This window comes from Petaurus breviceps, unplaced genomic scaffold (assembly GCF_028583685.1).
Source record: "Petaurus breviceps papuanus isolate PSGF00001 unplaced genomic scaffold, PetGlider_PUasm1.0 38, whole genome shotgun sequence".
In the NCBI taxonomy this organism is placed as follows: Eukaryota; Metazoa; Chordata; class Mammalia; order Diprotodontia; family Petauridae; genus Petaurus; species Petaurus breviceps.
The window spans coordinates 8,460,111-8,476,683 of NW_027186304.1; the positions used below are offsets into that span (position 1 = coordinate 8,460,111).

The 16,573-nt window shown below is 33.3% G+C and overlaps 1 protein-coding gene across 5 annotated transcripts in view; it reads right to left on the bottom strand.

The window, feature by feature from the left end:
* CCDC102B (coiled-coil domain containing 102B) overlaps positions 1-16,573 on the bottom strand; it is a 762,014-nt gene that overhangs the window by 236,842 nt on the left and 508,599 nt on the right. For all 5 annotated transcript variants that reach the window (XM_069099570.1, XM_069099571.1, XM_069099569.1 and 2 more), the window contains one exon: positions 5,189-5,292. In XM_069099570.1, coding sequence (XP_068955671.1) covers positions 5,189-5,292 — 104 coding nt within the window. The remainder of the gene's footprint in view (positions 1-5,188; positions 5,293-16,573) is intronic.

Genomic DNA, 16,573 nt, shown 5'->3' on the forward strand with positions numbered 1-16,573 from the left:
AGGCAATGGGAAATATCTCATTGGAAAAACCACTGACCTGGAAAATAGATCCAGGAGAGATAATTTAAAAATTATTGGACTACCTGAAAGCCATGATAAAAAAAAAAAGGAATGTAGAAATCATCCTTCAAGAAATTCTCAAGGAAAATTTCCCTGATATTCTAGAAAGAGAGCTGGTGCTCTATTCACTGTGCCACCTACCCACCCCCAAAATTTTTTTAAAAGTGTTCTTTGATTCTCAATCAGATAAAATAAGTTATTTCACTGGAGCAGAAGTTTTCATCATAACTAATTCAGAATTTTTATGGATCATTGTATTGCTCAAAATAGCTAAGTAAGTCATTCACAGTTGATTATCATACAAAATTCTTGTTACTGTGTATAGAGTTATGGTTCTGTTCATCTGTTCATTTCACTTTACATCAGTTATTATAGGTCTTCCTATTTTTTGTAACCATCTTCCTCATTATGTCTTATATCACAATAGTATTCCATCAAATCATATATCACAAATTGTTCATCCATACTCTAGTTGATGGGTATCCCCCCAAGTTCCAATTCTATGCCACCACTAAAAGAGCTGATATTATTTTTTCTTACATATGGGTCTTTTTCCTTTGTTTAATCTCTTTGGCATATAGTCATAGTGGAGGTATTGTTGAGTCAAAGTATATGCATAGTTTTATAGCCCTTTGGGCATATTTCCAAATAGCTCTACATAATCGTTGCATCAATTCACAACTCTATAGTATCTCAATTTTCCCATGTTCCCTGCAACATTTGTTATTTTCCTTTTCTTTCATATTAGTCAATCTGGTAGGTGTGTGATACATACATCAGAGTGGTTTTAATTAGCATTTTTCTAATCAATAGTGATTTATATGTTTTACATGACTATAGATAGCTTTGATTACTTCATCTGTAAACTGCCTCTTTATACCCTTTGAAAATTGATCAGTTGGGTAATGGCACTTATTTTTGAAAATTTGATACAGTTTTCTATATATTTGAGAATGATGCCTTAATTAGAGAAACTTGTATAATTTTTTTTTCCACAATTATGATTACAAAGAAGTGTATTTCCATCCATCTTGTTCCCCCATCACTGTTTATCCTACTCTATCTCTCCTTCCACACTGTCCATCCTCATATGTGTTTTGCTTTTCTGACTACTGTCCCCCCCCAAGATGCCCTCCCTTCTATCAGCCTTTCTATCCCCAACAAAGTCCTGAAAATCTGACAACTCATTAAATGTCCTTTTTCCATTCAGGATTATGCTTAGTTTTTGTGGGTATAATATTTTTGCCCAGAACACCAGTTAATTTCCTTTTCAATATACAATTTTCCAAGACCCGAATTCTTCACTGCAATAGCTCTTGTATGGTTCTAATTGTAGCATCACCATATTTAACTAGTTTTTGGTTTTTTTTTCTTGTTGCTGGTAAAATTTTATCCTTGAGTTGGGGGTTTTGGAATTTAACTAAAATATTCCTATGGGAAATAACCTATGGGTTTTCCTCACAAGATCTCTTTCAGGTGGTGATCACTGTATTTTTTTTCTATTTGTACTTTTACCTATTGTTCTAATGCTTCAGGATGATTTTATTTAATTATTCCTTGTATCAAGTAATTTTATATCGATACTATTTTTTTGATCATAGCTTCCAGCTAGTCTGACTAATTATGTGTTCTCTCTTCTTGATCTGTTCTCCAGATTAGTTGTTTTTCTTATGAGATATTTTACAATCTCTACTATTTGTTCATTCTTTGTATTTTGTTTTACTATTTCTTGATCTCTTATAACTTTGTTGGCTTTCCCTTGCCCAATTCTGATTTTTAAAGTGTCATTTTCTCTCTTAAAATTTTGGATATCCTTTTCTAATTAGCTGACTTTCTTTTCATAATCTTCTGGTTTTTCTTGTATTGTTCTTTTGTTTTTCCCTTGATCTCTCTCATTTGATTTTTAAAGTCTTTTCTAAGTCCTTCTATAAGTTATTTTTGAGTAAATGACCATTTGACATTACCTTTTGGGATAGAAGAGGGTTTCTTTGCTTCAGTGTACTTTTTTGAAGATAAACACCAATTTTCTATATTCCCATAGTAACTCTCTATGCTTGACTTTTTTTTCTCCTTTGCCTGTGCATTTTTTTTTAAATTTGTAGTAGCTCTATGTTTGTAATCACCTCTATTTGTGGGATTGAGCCTCTGGCCTCAGATCCTCCTTCAGTTCTCCCCTCTAGCTTGGAATTGGAACCAAGTTCTCCATTCTCCTGTAAATGCCCATAGCTTGCAACATCCCTAACCCACTGCTCCTGCACTCATAGGATGTGTGTTGGTTACTTCACACCTTTGCCTATGTCTCTACAGCACAACTGGGTCTAACATTCCTTTTCAGCAGAGGTTTCCTGGATCTTTCCTGGCTCAGATGCTGAAGACCACTCCCAGGGTAAAGGTTCCTGTGGCTGGGGATGAGGTAACCCCATGACTTGCCCCTTGTTGTTTAAGCCCTCCTGGGATATAGTCTGGAAGTGTTTACCCTTCACAGGGACAAAAGCTTGTTCTGGGACTTTTCTTCAGATTTTCTTTGATTGTCCCAGAAGGACTTCTATTTTGCTACTACTCTCATTTGTTTTTTACTGCTCAATATTTGTCCTAAAGTGCTACTTCATCTCTTTTGTGGGGAAAGATGCAGAGACATTTTCTGAGCTACTGTGCCATCTTCCCAGAATTTTCTCCTCTAGTCCAGTAATTCTTATCTCTCCTTGATCTACTTTCAATATCATTTTTTTCAATGAAATATTTAATATGTTCTTTCTTTTTCCATTCTTTGTTTTTTTTGTTTCAGTGTTTCTTGATTTTTTATGGAGTCATTAGCTTTCACCTGTCCAATTCTAATTTTAAGGTATTATTTTCTTCAGAACTTTTGCACCTCCTTTTCTATTTGATCAATTCTACTTATGAAGAAGTTCGTTTTTCAGTGAATTTATCACATTTTTCCCATTTGGACAATTTTGCTTTTTAAGTTCTTCTCTTCGGGACATTTTTGTGCCTTAAAAAAATGGCCAATTCTCTTTCTTAAAGTGATTTTTTAAAATTTCTGTGCTTCCTTTATCAAGCTGCTAAATCTTTTTCAGGATTTTGTTGTACTACCGTTATTTATTTGCCCTCCCTTCATCTTTCTTATTTGGTTTTTAAAATCCTTTTTAATGTCATCCAAGAATTGTTTTTGGAGCTGTGACCAATTTATATTTTTCTTTGAGGTTATGCATGTAGTACTATTGATTTTGTTTTCTTCTAAATTTTGTTTTGATTTTCCTTTCCACCATAGCAACATCCTATGGTTTAGTACTTTTTTGTTGTTGTTTAATAATTCTCCAGCCTATTTCTTGATTTTTAATTGTATATCTAAGTTGGCCTGTATTCCTGTTGCAGCACGCACCCCAGCATACCCAGGGTGGCTGCCAACCCAGGTTCTTAGATCCACTTTTCTAAAGGACTGTACTCTGGTCTGTGAGTGACCACAGACCCTCTTTTTCACCCTGCAAATGTGATCAGGGTCCCTGTTCCCCCAAGGCTGATAAGTGTTGGTGTGGTAGTGATCTATCCAAGATTGCAACCCAGGATTGTAACCTGGATCCACATATTGGCAACACCACAGAGTCCTACACCTAGTGGCAACAAAGAAAACCCTATAATCTCCTTCTGATAAGTTTTTCCACCCCCTTATCATATTTGTGCGGAGAGCTCCAGAATCTACTGCCTCTATTGAGCCAGTCACCTGCAAGGCCTGCAATAGCCTAGCCTGTGCTGGTTTGTGCTCCACTTTCACCCAGGTACAATAGACCTTTCCTGCAGACCTTCGCTGTTGACTTGGGCTGGAAAATTGTTTCACCGGGGCAGCTATGTGGTGCAGTGAATAGAGCACTGCTCTTGGAGTCAGGAGAACCAAAATGAGTAGGTTTACAGTATTAAAAAAAATATTGAATGTAAAATCATTCATCTTTTTGGTAACATTTGCTTTTGAATATATATGGGTATATATATATATATATATATATATATATTACACACACACACACACACATATATATATATATATGTTTTTTGCATTACCACTACTGCCTTTCCCTCCCTCACATAAAAAGAAAAAAAAACCCTTATTAATAAATAAACATAGTATAGTAATAACAAAATACAAATAGTGCCCAAGTCCAAACATGTATGTCTCCTTTAGTACCTTCAGTCCCTCATCCTAAGATGCTCTAGATACATGGTTGGTCATTGCATAACAACATAGTTCTTAAGATTTTTTAAATTTTTTTTATTATGACATTTTAGTATACATTTTATCCTTTTACTATTCATTTTGTTCTGCATCAGTTATAACTTTCTTGGACTCTTTGAAATTTTTCCATTTGCTATTTTTTATCACACAATAATATTCTGGTATATTCACATGTGAAACAAAAAAACTTCAACTATTACACATCAATGAGTACCCAAAGTCTGTTTTCTTTGTGGTCATTGTACTTTTATATTCCTGTATTTCCAGGTGACCCATTTCATAAATTCAAGTCATTTTAGTATACAAAGGTGAGTCCTATTGTTCAGTTTCCAAAAAATTCATAAAGACATAGTTTCTCTGTCTGTGTGTGTTTGTGTGAACTCTCTGGGATCACATTTATATATTTCTCTAACAAATTTTTTGAGAAGTTGGTTTCACAAATGAGATTTTCCAAATTTTCTATGAAAGTCAAATGTTTAAAAGTCACTCAAGTAATAATGGGATCATAAATATAGAGACAGAAGGAATCACCCAGTACCTTACAGATAAGGAAATTGAGATTTCTAGAGGTATGTCAAAACATCATAAATGACAAAGTCAGGATTTGAATACTATTTCTCTGATTCCAAAGACAAAATATTTATCACTGTACCATATTGTCTCCCTATCATATCCAGACAGTACAATATTCTGATAAACATATATCAGAATTGTCTATAAATATGCTCCTTTAATATCTCCAGTTTATGAAGTGTAACTTTTATCAAGTACTATTTATTTAAGAAAAAAGAATCAATGTTTTTGTTTTGTTTTTTTACATGTGGGTGATGGAAATACAATTATATCTGGAGGTAAGAGAGCTGATCTTTGGAACCCCATAGAATCAAGGCTGAAAATCTTTACCTGCTTTGTAGATGATGGAGCTGAATCTGTAGATTATCATTCATTTCCATCTGTTCATCCAGAGATCGCTGGAGTTTATGAATCTGATTCAGGGAACCATCAAGCTAAAAATAAAGAAGGAAGATGTTTGATTTAAGGTGATACCAAAAAATGAATCATTAAAAAATTAACTTTAAAATGAATAAAATCTGGGAGCTCTGAAAGAATTTGATGTTGCTTATGTAAACTGTGCAAGATGGAGGATTATGGTCAGCATCTAAGGAATATTCAAAGTTAGTTTTTTTTTTTCTCCCTCTCTCATTTTAACATTACTTAAAACAGTGCTGAGGACTTTCTTAATTTGCTTCAAGAGTCATATTGTCAGATTGCCTATGTTACAGAATCATTCTTAGGATAAAATGGCTAATGAAATTATAGAGCTTTAAAATATGAGGTCTCCTTCTATCAAAGAAAACACTGAGATTGAGACAGGTGATGGAATTAGTAAATTAGAATTATGTAAACCTGGTGATGAAGGTAGAGATGGAATCTAGCTCTCCAACAGATATCACTTTGAAAATAAGAAATCAAGGAATTATTAGTTTGATATAATTTAAGAAATCTGGATTTTAAGGTTTTACCCTTGCCCTTGCCACTTAATATCTATGTGACCCTGGACAAGTTATTTAGCCATTAGAAACTCAAGCTTCCTTCTGTTAAATGAGAGGAATGGATGAACTTGCTTCTTTACATTACAGTTCTCAATATATAATACCAATAACATTAATATTTAATGATAGATAATATTTATAATATCCTTAGAGGGTTACAAAATACTTTACAAATAGTATCTCATTTAATCCTCTTAATAACCCAGTGCAGTAGGTGTTATTATTATCCCCATTTTATAAATGGGAAAACTGAAACAATGGTCATGACTTGTTTACAAAGTCACACAGTTAGTAAATGGTTATGGTCATTTGAAATTCGGTCTTACTGACTTCAGTTCCAGTATCCTATTCACTGTGTCAGCAAGTTTTTAAAATATTATTTATTATTTGGTAGTTCTTGATGTATGTGTTACTCCATGAGTATTACTGAAGACCTAGGAATAGAGAAAGCCTACCCTATGATGTTTTTAATTAATTTGCAAGTAACTATGGAATGAAAGATATAGAGGTGGCAGAGACATCAATATTTATCTAGTCTGACCCCCTAATTTTACATAAATGAAAATTCAGGTCTATGGAGAATAAATAGGTTTTAATAGTATATGTATAAGTTTAGAAGTTATGAGTTCACAAATTATAAGAAGAAATTTAGAAAGAAACATGATCCCATCAGTGTGGGCATATCCTTCCATTCCTTCCTAACTTATTTATTTCTCATCAACATCTTACAACAAACATTACATAGAAAATTTATCCAAAGTACTTAATCCTGCCTGCAGATTGTTTGGGACACACACACACACACACACACACACACACACACACATATGTTTAATGACTCACAGTCTAGTGATCTTTTCACTATCTGTAATGGTAATGTAATTTGAATTTGAAGATCCCTTTGTGTTGGCAAAGGGAGCAGATACTTAGCACTTAGTAATTGATCAATCCTTTGTTGGAGAAACAGCAACTATCTCCTATTGCTGACATAACAGGAAGGGGTTGGCTGAAACAGGAAACTAATGTTGTGTGTATATATAAGGAAAGCCCCAGAGAGTGAGAATTAGATTTTCGCGAAGCAGACTTTGTGGAGGCAGAAGCTGCTCCAGGAGAGAAGGGTGGAGAGAATGATTTTGATTTGGGGAACCTGGATGAAGTTATTTTGATTCTGGGAACCAGCTGGAACTTCTGAAGAGTCTGAGGTCTAGCCAGAGATAATGAGGATTTCCAAGAGCCAATCAGAGCTGAGGGCCAGCTGCAGCTGCTGAGGCTGTTGAGGATTTCTGAGGGCCAGCTGGAGCTGCCAAAGACTAAGGAAACATGACTGTGATGCTGGTACTTTGCATGAACCTGTTGGTGGCTTTGTTAAGCCTTGACTTCCCAGGAACAGAGACTGTGAAGGATTTGAGATGGACTGGACTCTGTGAGCTCCAATGTGGAGCAGGAACTGCACAGAAAGCTGGACAAGGACCTGGGAGCTGTCTGCCTTTGAACCCAAGTGACAGTTTGTTGATTACAAGTAGGATCTGGGACCATGGAAGAGGATCTAGGGAATCTGAGGGATCACCCTGAGTCAAAGTGAAAAAAGACTTTACTTGGATACTGTGTAGTGATTAAGAAGATTATAATTTACTAGTGGCATAGGGGTGGAGGGTCTGTGTATTTTCTGATGATTGAAGAGTGAATGATGAAGGATGAATGATTGACTGAATGATTGTACTTAGTCATTGATGATGGAATAAGTAATTGATTTGTAAGCTTGTATGCCCCATGAGTGGAAAACGTCGACTATTATACTTTGTGGTTGAATTAAGGATTTTGGGAATGCTTGAGTTACTAAATGATTGTTCTTTGTTCAAAACTTTGTGACCACTGTAGTGGAAACTATGTGGCCATTTTTCGTGATAAGTTTTTTGAATACTATATTTTGATCTTCTGTGAAAAATTGTAATATTGTGAAAACTATACTTTGATTTGCTATGAATGCTTTGCTTTGATTTCTTATGGAATAAATAGTGTTCACTATATTGTGTAATCCTAACCTTAAAAGCTGTTCACAGCAGCATTCTTCTGGAAAGCTGCTCATGCATTGCAGTCCACTATCTTTACACTATTCCATGCTAATTCCATTTATTTTCTTGTTGTACCTATAGTTACACATAATTTTATGAAATCATTGTTTCCTTAACTCACAAACGAACTCTACTAAAAGAAATTAGGTTTTTGCAAAATGTGGGACTTTATCTAGTACTTGAATAAAACAAGGCATAGAGATGTAGAAGGAGAGATTTCTAAGTATGGAGGACAACCATTTAAAATGTGTAGTGGGAAGATAGGTGTCTTTTGTGAAGAAGAGAAAGAAGGCCAATGTCACTGGTGTTAAAATACATGAAGGCCTAAGGTGTAAAATAATGGAAAGATAGAAAGGGGACAGGTTATGAAAGTTTTAAAACCAAAACAGTTTTTTTTCTTTGATCTTAGAATAGGGATCCATTGCAGTTGAATAAATATATGGTGTGTGTTCCACATTCCTAATAATAAGAGAAAGGTAAATTAAAACAGTGCTGGGGAGAGGGGGTACCTCATATCTCTCACAGTAGCAAAGATACTGTTTTAAAAATTATAATTATGACAGAATAGGGACATCAATGTTCTATTGATGGAGCTATGAATTTGGTTCAAGAATCCTGAGGAGCAATTTAAAACAATATTTAAAACAATAAATGTTTATGAATGTCATACTGTGAACCAGAGATGTCACTGATGTGCTTATGAAAGATTAATGAAAGTAGGAAAGAACTTATATATGAAATATGTAAGAATAATATGTTTATATATATATATATACACCTATGTATGTGAATTATTAAAATTGTAAACACAGGCATAAATACAATATGTAAGTATATATTCACATGTGTGTATATTTATATCTGTGTGTATATATACATTTATATCTACATATCTAATCTATATCATCTATAGAGATACATCTATATGCTCTTTTTGAAGTACGAAGAAGCTGAAAACTAAGGCACTGGGTCCTCATTATTATGGGAAGGCTAAATTATACCAATATAGTGTTTTCTACTCATCTTTATTTATGATAAGTCAAGTTTCTGGACCCTGTAAAATATGCCAATTGACTTTTTAAGTGGGTATCTGAAACCCATGTTAAAAAATCTTGCTTTGCGGCGACCAAGTAGCACAGCGAGTAAGAGCACCGGCCCCAGAGTCAGGATGACCTGGGGATTGAATCTAGGCTCAGACACTCAGCACCTACCCAGAAACACCTGGCCGTGTAACCTTGAGCAAGTTGCTTAACCCTGATTGCTTAAAAAATATATAAATAAAATCTTGCTTTATCCTGTGATTAATAATTCTGAAATGATCTTGATATCTGTAATCATTGACTATTAATTCAGTCAATTTCATTTTAATTATATTATTAAGTGGTAGACACATATAGCACCATCCAACTTTCTTCTTGAAGAAAATATTCATGATAATACAACGATATTGAGTAGTCCATTGGCCTTAGGTTTCTTTTCTTTCTCTGTTTTTTTTTTTTGCTTTAAATACTTCATATCTGAATCCTTCCACTCTCACCTCTGCTCATTCTTACATTGAGAATATTAAAAATCAAAGTGTATTTAATTTGGACTAGCTTGTCAAGTTTTTATTGAGGTTTCTTGGCTTTGTGCTTTTCTATATATACAACAATTAACTTACACTTCTTTGTTGTAACTCTCCCTTTGTATGTTATAAGGCAAGATGAGCAAGTATTACGTAAAATAAGAAGTGGTCTAGTGCAGCATATAAACACTGAATTTTGAGGCACAAAATCTGAATTTATGACTCAGATCAGGCAAATATTTGCTGTGATATCATGGGTTCATTACTTCCCCTCTCTTTGCCTCAATTTCCTCTATTGCAAATTCAGGATGATAATAGTTGAACTATTGACCTTACAGATTTTAAGGAAAGTTATTTTTAAACATTAAAGCATTATATAAAAGTGAACTATTGAATTATTATTGTTGTTGATGCTGCTGGCTGTGTGATGAACATTTATGATATTTCTAAAAACCTGTAAGGTAATCTTCCTTTTATCAGCAACTTCAAGTTACATTGATAACAAGAAAGTCAATTCTGTTATAGTTCATTTCTCCCAGGCATCCTCAGTTTGAAAAAAAAATCAAAAGTAGAAAAATATTTCCTGATATATGTAAATAAAATGAAATTCAAATCTCAGTGTCCATTAACATTTATTATAATATAGTCACACTCATTCAAGTGCCATGCCAAACTCTGTACTGCAATAAAGGCTGCTAGTGGTGCAGTACACAGACCTCCAGGCCTGAAGTTGAGAATACCTGCATTTAAACCTGGCCTCAGGAACTTAAATCTGGGTGGGTAGCCCTGGGCCAGTATATTAACCCTGTCTGCTCCAATTTCCTCAACTATAAAATGAGCTGAAGAAGGAAATGGCAAATACTTTTAGTGTCTTTGCCAAGAAAACCTGAATGGGATCATAAAGAGTCATGCATTACTCAACAACAAAAACAATAGATATTTATTTATTCTTATGAAGCGCATGCATGCTTCTTGTAAAAATAAGAGGAAAAAAGATTTGATGATTTTTTTAGTTTGGGACATATTGAAATTTTCCTGAACAGACAAGAATTGCCCTCACATGACAGTATCAACCCTGAATACCTGTGAAAAGCAGCTTTTGCTAAGGTCTTAATGTTTCCTAATGACCTAAAATTGTAATATAAAATAGAGCTCATATGTGAAATTTACACCATTAATTCAATGGCAATTCATGTCACTTGAATCACAAGTAATATCAAGCTGATTTATATTTTTCCCTTGTTATCAAAACTTAAAACAGGCAGCAAAAAATCATTCCCACACAAATTTGCAGTGGGTATATTTTCTGAGCTCAAAGTACAGTTCCATCAACATTTTTTAGGTCTCAATGCAAATGCAAAAGAAATTTCCCTATTCTGAAATCCATTTAACGGTACAGAGGAAATTCCACCTAAATTGCAGTTGGAAGTGATTAATCTGAAATTAAATGACATGCAAAAGAAAATATCAGAAAAAGAATTTTATACAATTCTATAAATGTTTTCCTAGCTATGAATATGCTCAAATTAAATCATGTGTTCTTAAACTAGTTTCATTATTTAGCAGGAGCTACCTGTGTGAAAATAGTCAAAGTTGAAATATTTACAAATTCATTACAACTTAATATTAAAAGATGAGTATTTACCATAGATTTTGATTAAAGAAAAGAATAAATCTGAACCCCAATTAAACAAAATGTTTTTAAATACTTACATTATTAGTAAAAATGAAATATAATAATATTATATTTTAAATTTCATCAATAAAATTGTGGAAATATGTTTTCTCTATTATTATATAAGTAATCTTCCATTTTAACTACTGACCTGCAAAGTCTAAAATGTTTATATGTCTGAATCTATACAGAAAAAAGTTTACTAATTCTGATGTATAATGATCCCCATCTATGATGAGGCATAAAAGGTACTATTTTGTGGAGTATTTGTATTGTGGTATATTAGAAAGGTTTTAAAATTTTCTATATACTTATTTTGCTAGGTTGTAGGTTTTAACATGTCAGTTGCACATGATTTAAAAGAAAATACATGTTTTAAGTTTTAAAGTTCTCAGATATTCATATAATTCAATTATTTTTCAATTAGTTTCTTATTTTCTCCAAAAGTACTGCATAACTTAGTATTTCTTTGCCCTCTTACTTAAAAAAAATATGAAACAATAAATGTTTAAAGGTGAAAGTATTGCAATTTTGCATTGGATAATATAAGATATTTATTGCTCCTTTCATCATTAAGCTTCACATAAACTAAATGACATTCTCCTTTAACAGTTTGACTTTGCAACAGAATTCATTAGAGAATAATTATGTCCTAGTTTTTCTTCTTTTTTTGGCTTACATAGCAATAAAAAAGACCATGCAAACAATGCATACAAAGTATTTTGTTCATCAAAATACAGTGTCTTTGGGCTTTTCTAAATCTTCATGGTGAAAACACAACATATTCAATGAATTCTTTATCCACTCAATTTCAACTTTTTTCAAAAATTTTTAGTGACAAAAATTAGAAAAGTCATGTTTAAAACATTATAATTGATCTTATAATTTGAGTGAATGTTGTGTTATCCAGTCAAATCTCATTCAAGAAATAGCATTATTGTAACTATTTTACAGTTGATATTCTGTATTTCTGCATAACATACCTGTTGATCTCTTTTCCGTGAGCACAAATGGAGCTATTTCACCTCTACCTTGTACTTTTGGAGAGATTTCCAGTTACTACTATTTTACCTTCTTAGTAATGACATCTTATTAGCCAAATTGATATTAATTCTTGAAAAACCCTGATGCATAATATATTTTAATAATAGTTGTGAGAATTTCACTATGTCTAACAACTTTGAATTTTCCAAATGAAACTACAAAAGAAATAATTGGTAAATATGTAAATGTTACATAAAGTTTATATTTTTTAAAATGATTAGCATCAAGAACTTACTTAAACTCTACTAAATTTGTTGTTTCTAAACTGCACTAAGTACAGTGATAAATACCAGAGTTGTCAATCTTATGGAGATACAAGGATGTAACAGGAAAACAAATCATTGAAATTAAACTTATTGATAGTCATATGAAAAATGTTCTAGTTATTGATTAGAGAAATGTAAGTTTAAAAAACTCCAAGATACCACCTCATAGTTATCAGAGTATTATCATGGCAAAAAAAAGGAAAATGATAAGTGTTGAAGTTGTGGAAAAATTTGGATGCTAATGCATTGTTGGTTGAGTTGTGAACTGATTCAACTACCCTGGAGAACAATTTTGAAAGTAGGTCCAAAGGGTATCCAAACTGTGTATAAACCTTGATCAAGCAATATCACTACTAGGACTGCACTTCAAAGAGATCATAGAAGTGGAAAAGAACATATGTGTACAAAAACATTTATAGCAATTCTTTTCATGGTGATGAAAGATTGGAAATTGAGAGGAGACCCATCAATTGGTTAAATGGAATACTATTGTGCTACAACAAATGATTAGCAGATAGCTTTCAGGAAAAAAAATGGAAATACTGTACGAACTGATGCAAAGTGAAATGAGCAGAACAAGGAAACTATTGTAAATGATATCAGCAACATTGGGTCATGATCAGCTATGAATGACTCAGGTCTTCTCAGAAACATTATGATTCAAGACAAGTACACAGAACTCAAAAAAGAAATATTCTGTCCACATTCAGATAAATAACTGATGGACTTTGAATATAGATCAAAACATATTTTTCCACTTCTTTCTTTTCATGTTTTTCACCTTTTGACCTTTTTTCTTCTTTCAGAAATGTGACTAACGTTATACATGAGAATACGTGTATAACCTATATCTAATTGCCTAACACTTTCAGAAGAGGGGAGGGGAAGAAAGGAGGGAGAAAATTTTGGAACTCAAAATCTTGTAAAAATGAATTCCAAAACCATATTGATATGTAATTTGGAAAAAGTAAGATATTATAAAGAAAAAGAAAATGAGTGAGTTAAACTTAGATAGAGTCTAAGCTCCTTTCTAACTCTAAATCAATGATACTATGGAATTATGTTGAGACTAACTAAAATGTTTATGGTTTTTGACCCGGAGATATCATAGCTAAACATACATCCCAAGGATGTCACCCCAGTGATAAAAGAAACTTCTTTTATATATCCAAATACTTATATTTTCTTTTCCTAGTCACAAAGAGCTAGTAACAAACTATATGTACATTGGGAAATGACTAATGAAACAGTGATGTTTGAATGTAACAGAATTTTATTGCATTGTAAAAAAGAGGTATTGAAATTCAGAGAAGCATGTGAAGACATGAACTGAACAAACTGAAGTAAGTAGAACAATGCAGACAATAACAACAAGAAAAGAGCAAAAAGATGAAATAAAGTAAAAGTAAGAAAATTACAGAAAGTAATAAAGAATGAAAGAAAATATCAGATTTGCAGTAAAAGAGACTTACAAAGACATCTTGTCCAATGTTCCTATAAAGATTAGAAAATTGAAAGCCAAGGGCGGCTAGGTGGCACAACAAGAAGAGTGCTGGCCCTAGAGTCAGGAGGACCTGAGTTCAGATCCAGACTCAGACACTTAACACACACACACACACACACACACACACACACACAACCTAGCCATGTGACCATGGGCAAGTTACTTAAACCCAATTGCCCTCCAAAAAGCAAAAAAAAAAAAAAAGAAAAGAAAAGGAAAAAAAAGAAAAAAAGAAAATTGAAAGTCAGAGAGACTAAGTGATTTTTCCAAAATAATACAAAAAGCAAGAGTCAGAAGTAGGATTGGAACTCTGGTTCTATTTTCATGATATGTTGATATTACATAATAATGGCTGTGTTTCATCCTAAATAAGAGATATGAGGGTATATTATTCCTTCCTTATAAGGAGGATGATAAGACTGGATATTGATGTTTACATTAGTTTTACAGAATTATTTTTTCTCTTTTCATTTTTTCTGTTTAAAGAAAGATTTCTGAGGAAAATATAATGTAAAATGTAGATGATGGAAAAATATGTCAGTGAAGATAAAGACAGAATGATTGTGCAAACTACAGAGAAACATATCTAGGACATGTTAAGTCATATAAAATGAAGTAAGGAGTACTAAAATAATTACATATACATATATAATCAAACAATGTAAATGGAAAGAACAACAAAAAAGTGATGTGAGATTGAACCATCTTCCATTTTTTTCTCAGGTCCAGGTCTATGTATGCAGAATACAGCAAAACAATGTTAGAGTTGATTAATTTTTTTCCCCTCCTTTTTATTATTAGTTATACAGGATGGCTCTTTTGGGAGAATGGATGAAAAATATGTTCATAAATACAGAATGTACAAAAATAAAATACATGAATCTTTAAGAAAATATTCACATCATTTCCATCAGGTCTCGCTTTTAGGTTGTCTGCAAGTTTTTGTAAACTCTCTTTACCCTTTTGCCTTTCCATTCATGCATTGGGACATCATTACAGACAGTCTTGAAAGAGAAAAAAAATCAAAAGGTACAAATGTGCCAATTGGCACTCAAAGTTCACTTCAAGATTTCACTGATACAGCATCTGGGCCATTCTGATGCCCAGAAGCTATTTGGTCCTGTATCTTCACCCAAATCAAAAGCAGATGTAGACTATATATTTTCATGGATGAAAACATTCATGTGGATAAGAGTGACAGAATGTGAAGAGAATTTAAGTTGCTATCAATGATTTACAAGAGCTGTAATTTGTATATTCATTATGAGTGCCCTACTTTTTAAAATGTATTTTAACCTTCATAAATAAAATTAAAATATTTATTAACTGAATCAATATTGTTTTGTCCTATATTGAAGAAAGTTAAATAGCACTTATTTATCTATTAATTTTAATGTCAGTAAAGTTATTCTTTGAATATTACATAGAATTCGCGTTTATCTCTCTCTTATTTCAGTTTCTGAATAGTAGAATGTCCAAATACAGTACCTGGAGAACTAATAGTTTTAAATCCCCTGTTTCATTTGCTCAATTAACACACAACAGATGTCTGCTCTCAGAATTAGATAGGGAGGAACCTAAGAAAGATGTTTCCTAGAGCACTGAGCTGTGAATTATTTGCGTCTAGATACCTGGATGAAACCCAGCACCAAGGCATTCTTGCAAAGAATATAAGATCTGAATAAAATTAAGAGGTGAGAGAGGAATATAATGAGAGGAGATAGGAAGAGATAGAATAGGGTAAACTATCTCATATAAAAGAGGCAAGAGAAAACTGTAACAATGGAGGGGAAGTATAGGAAGGCAAAAGGGAATGGGTTAACCTTACTCTCACTGAATTTGGCTTAAGGAGGGAATAACATACACACCAAATTGGGTATCTTACCCTACAGGAAAATAGGGGGGAAAGGGGATAAGAGGGGGGATTACAGAATTGAGGGCAGATTGGGGGCAGAGGGTAGTTAGAAGTACACACTTTTTTATGCAATTGGGGTTAAGTAACTTGCTCAAGGTTACACAGCCAGTTATTTCTGGGTGTGGTGCTAAGTATCTGAGCCTGGGATTCGATCCCCAGGTCATCCCAACACTGGAGCCCATGCTCTTACTCGCTGAGCCAACTGGCCACCCCTAAGCAATTGGGGTTAAGTAACTTGCTCAAGGTTACACGGCCAGGCGTTTCTGCATGGGTACTAAGTTTCTGAGTCTGGATACGATCCCCCAGGTCATCCCGACACTGGGGCTGGGGCTGGTGCTCTTACTAGCTGTGCTACCTGGCTGCCCCAGAAGTACACACTTTTGAAAATGGACTGTATCAAAGTAGAAAATAGAATAAGTGGGGGGAAGAATAGGATGAAGGGAAGTATAACTATTGTTTCATAATATATCTACTATGGAAATGTTTTGCATAACTACACATGTATAACCTATATTGAATCGCTTCTCCTCCCAGTAGGGGTGGGTGACAAGGGAAGGAAGTAAAGAATCTGGAAATCAAAGTTTTAAAATCAAATGTTTATATATATATTATATAATATATATATATGTATATACATAGATAGATAGATAGATAGATAGATAGATAGATAGATAGATAGATAGATAGATAGATAG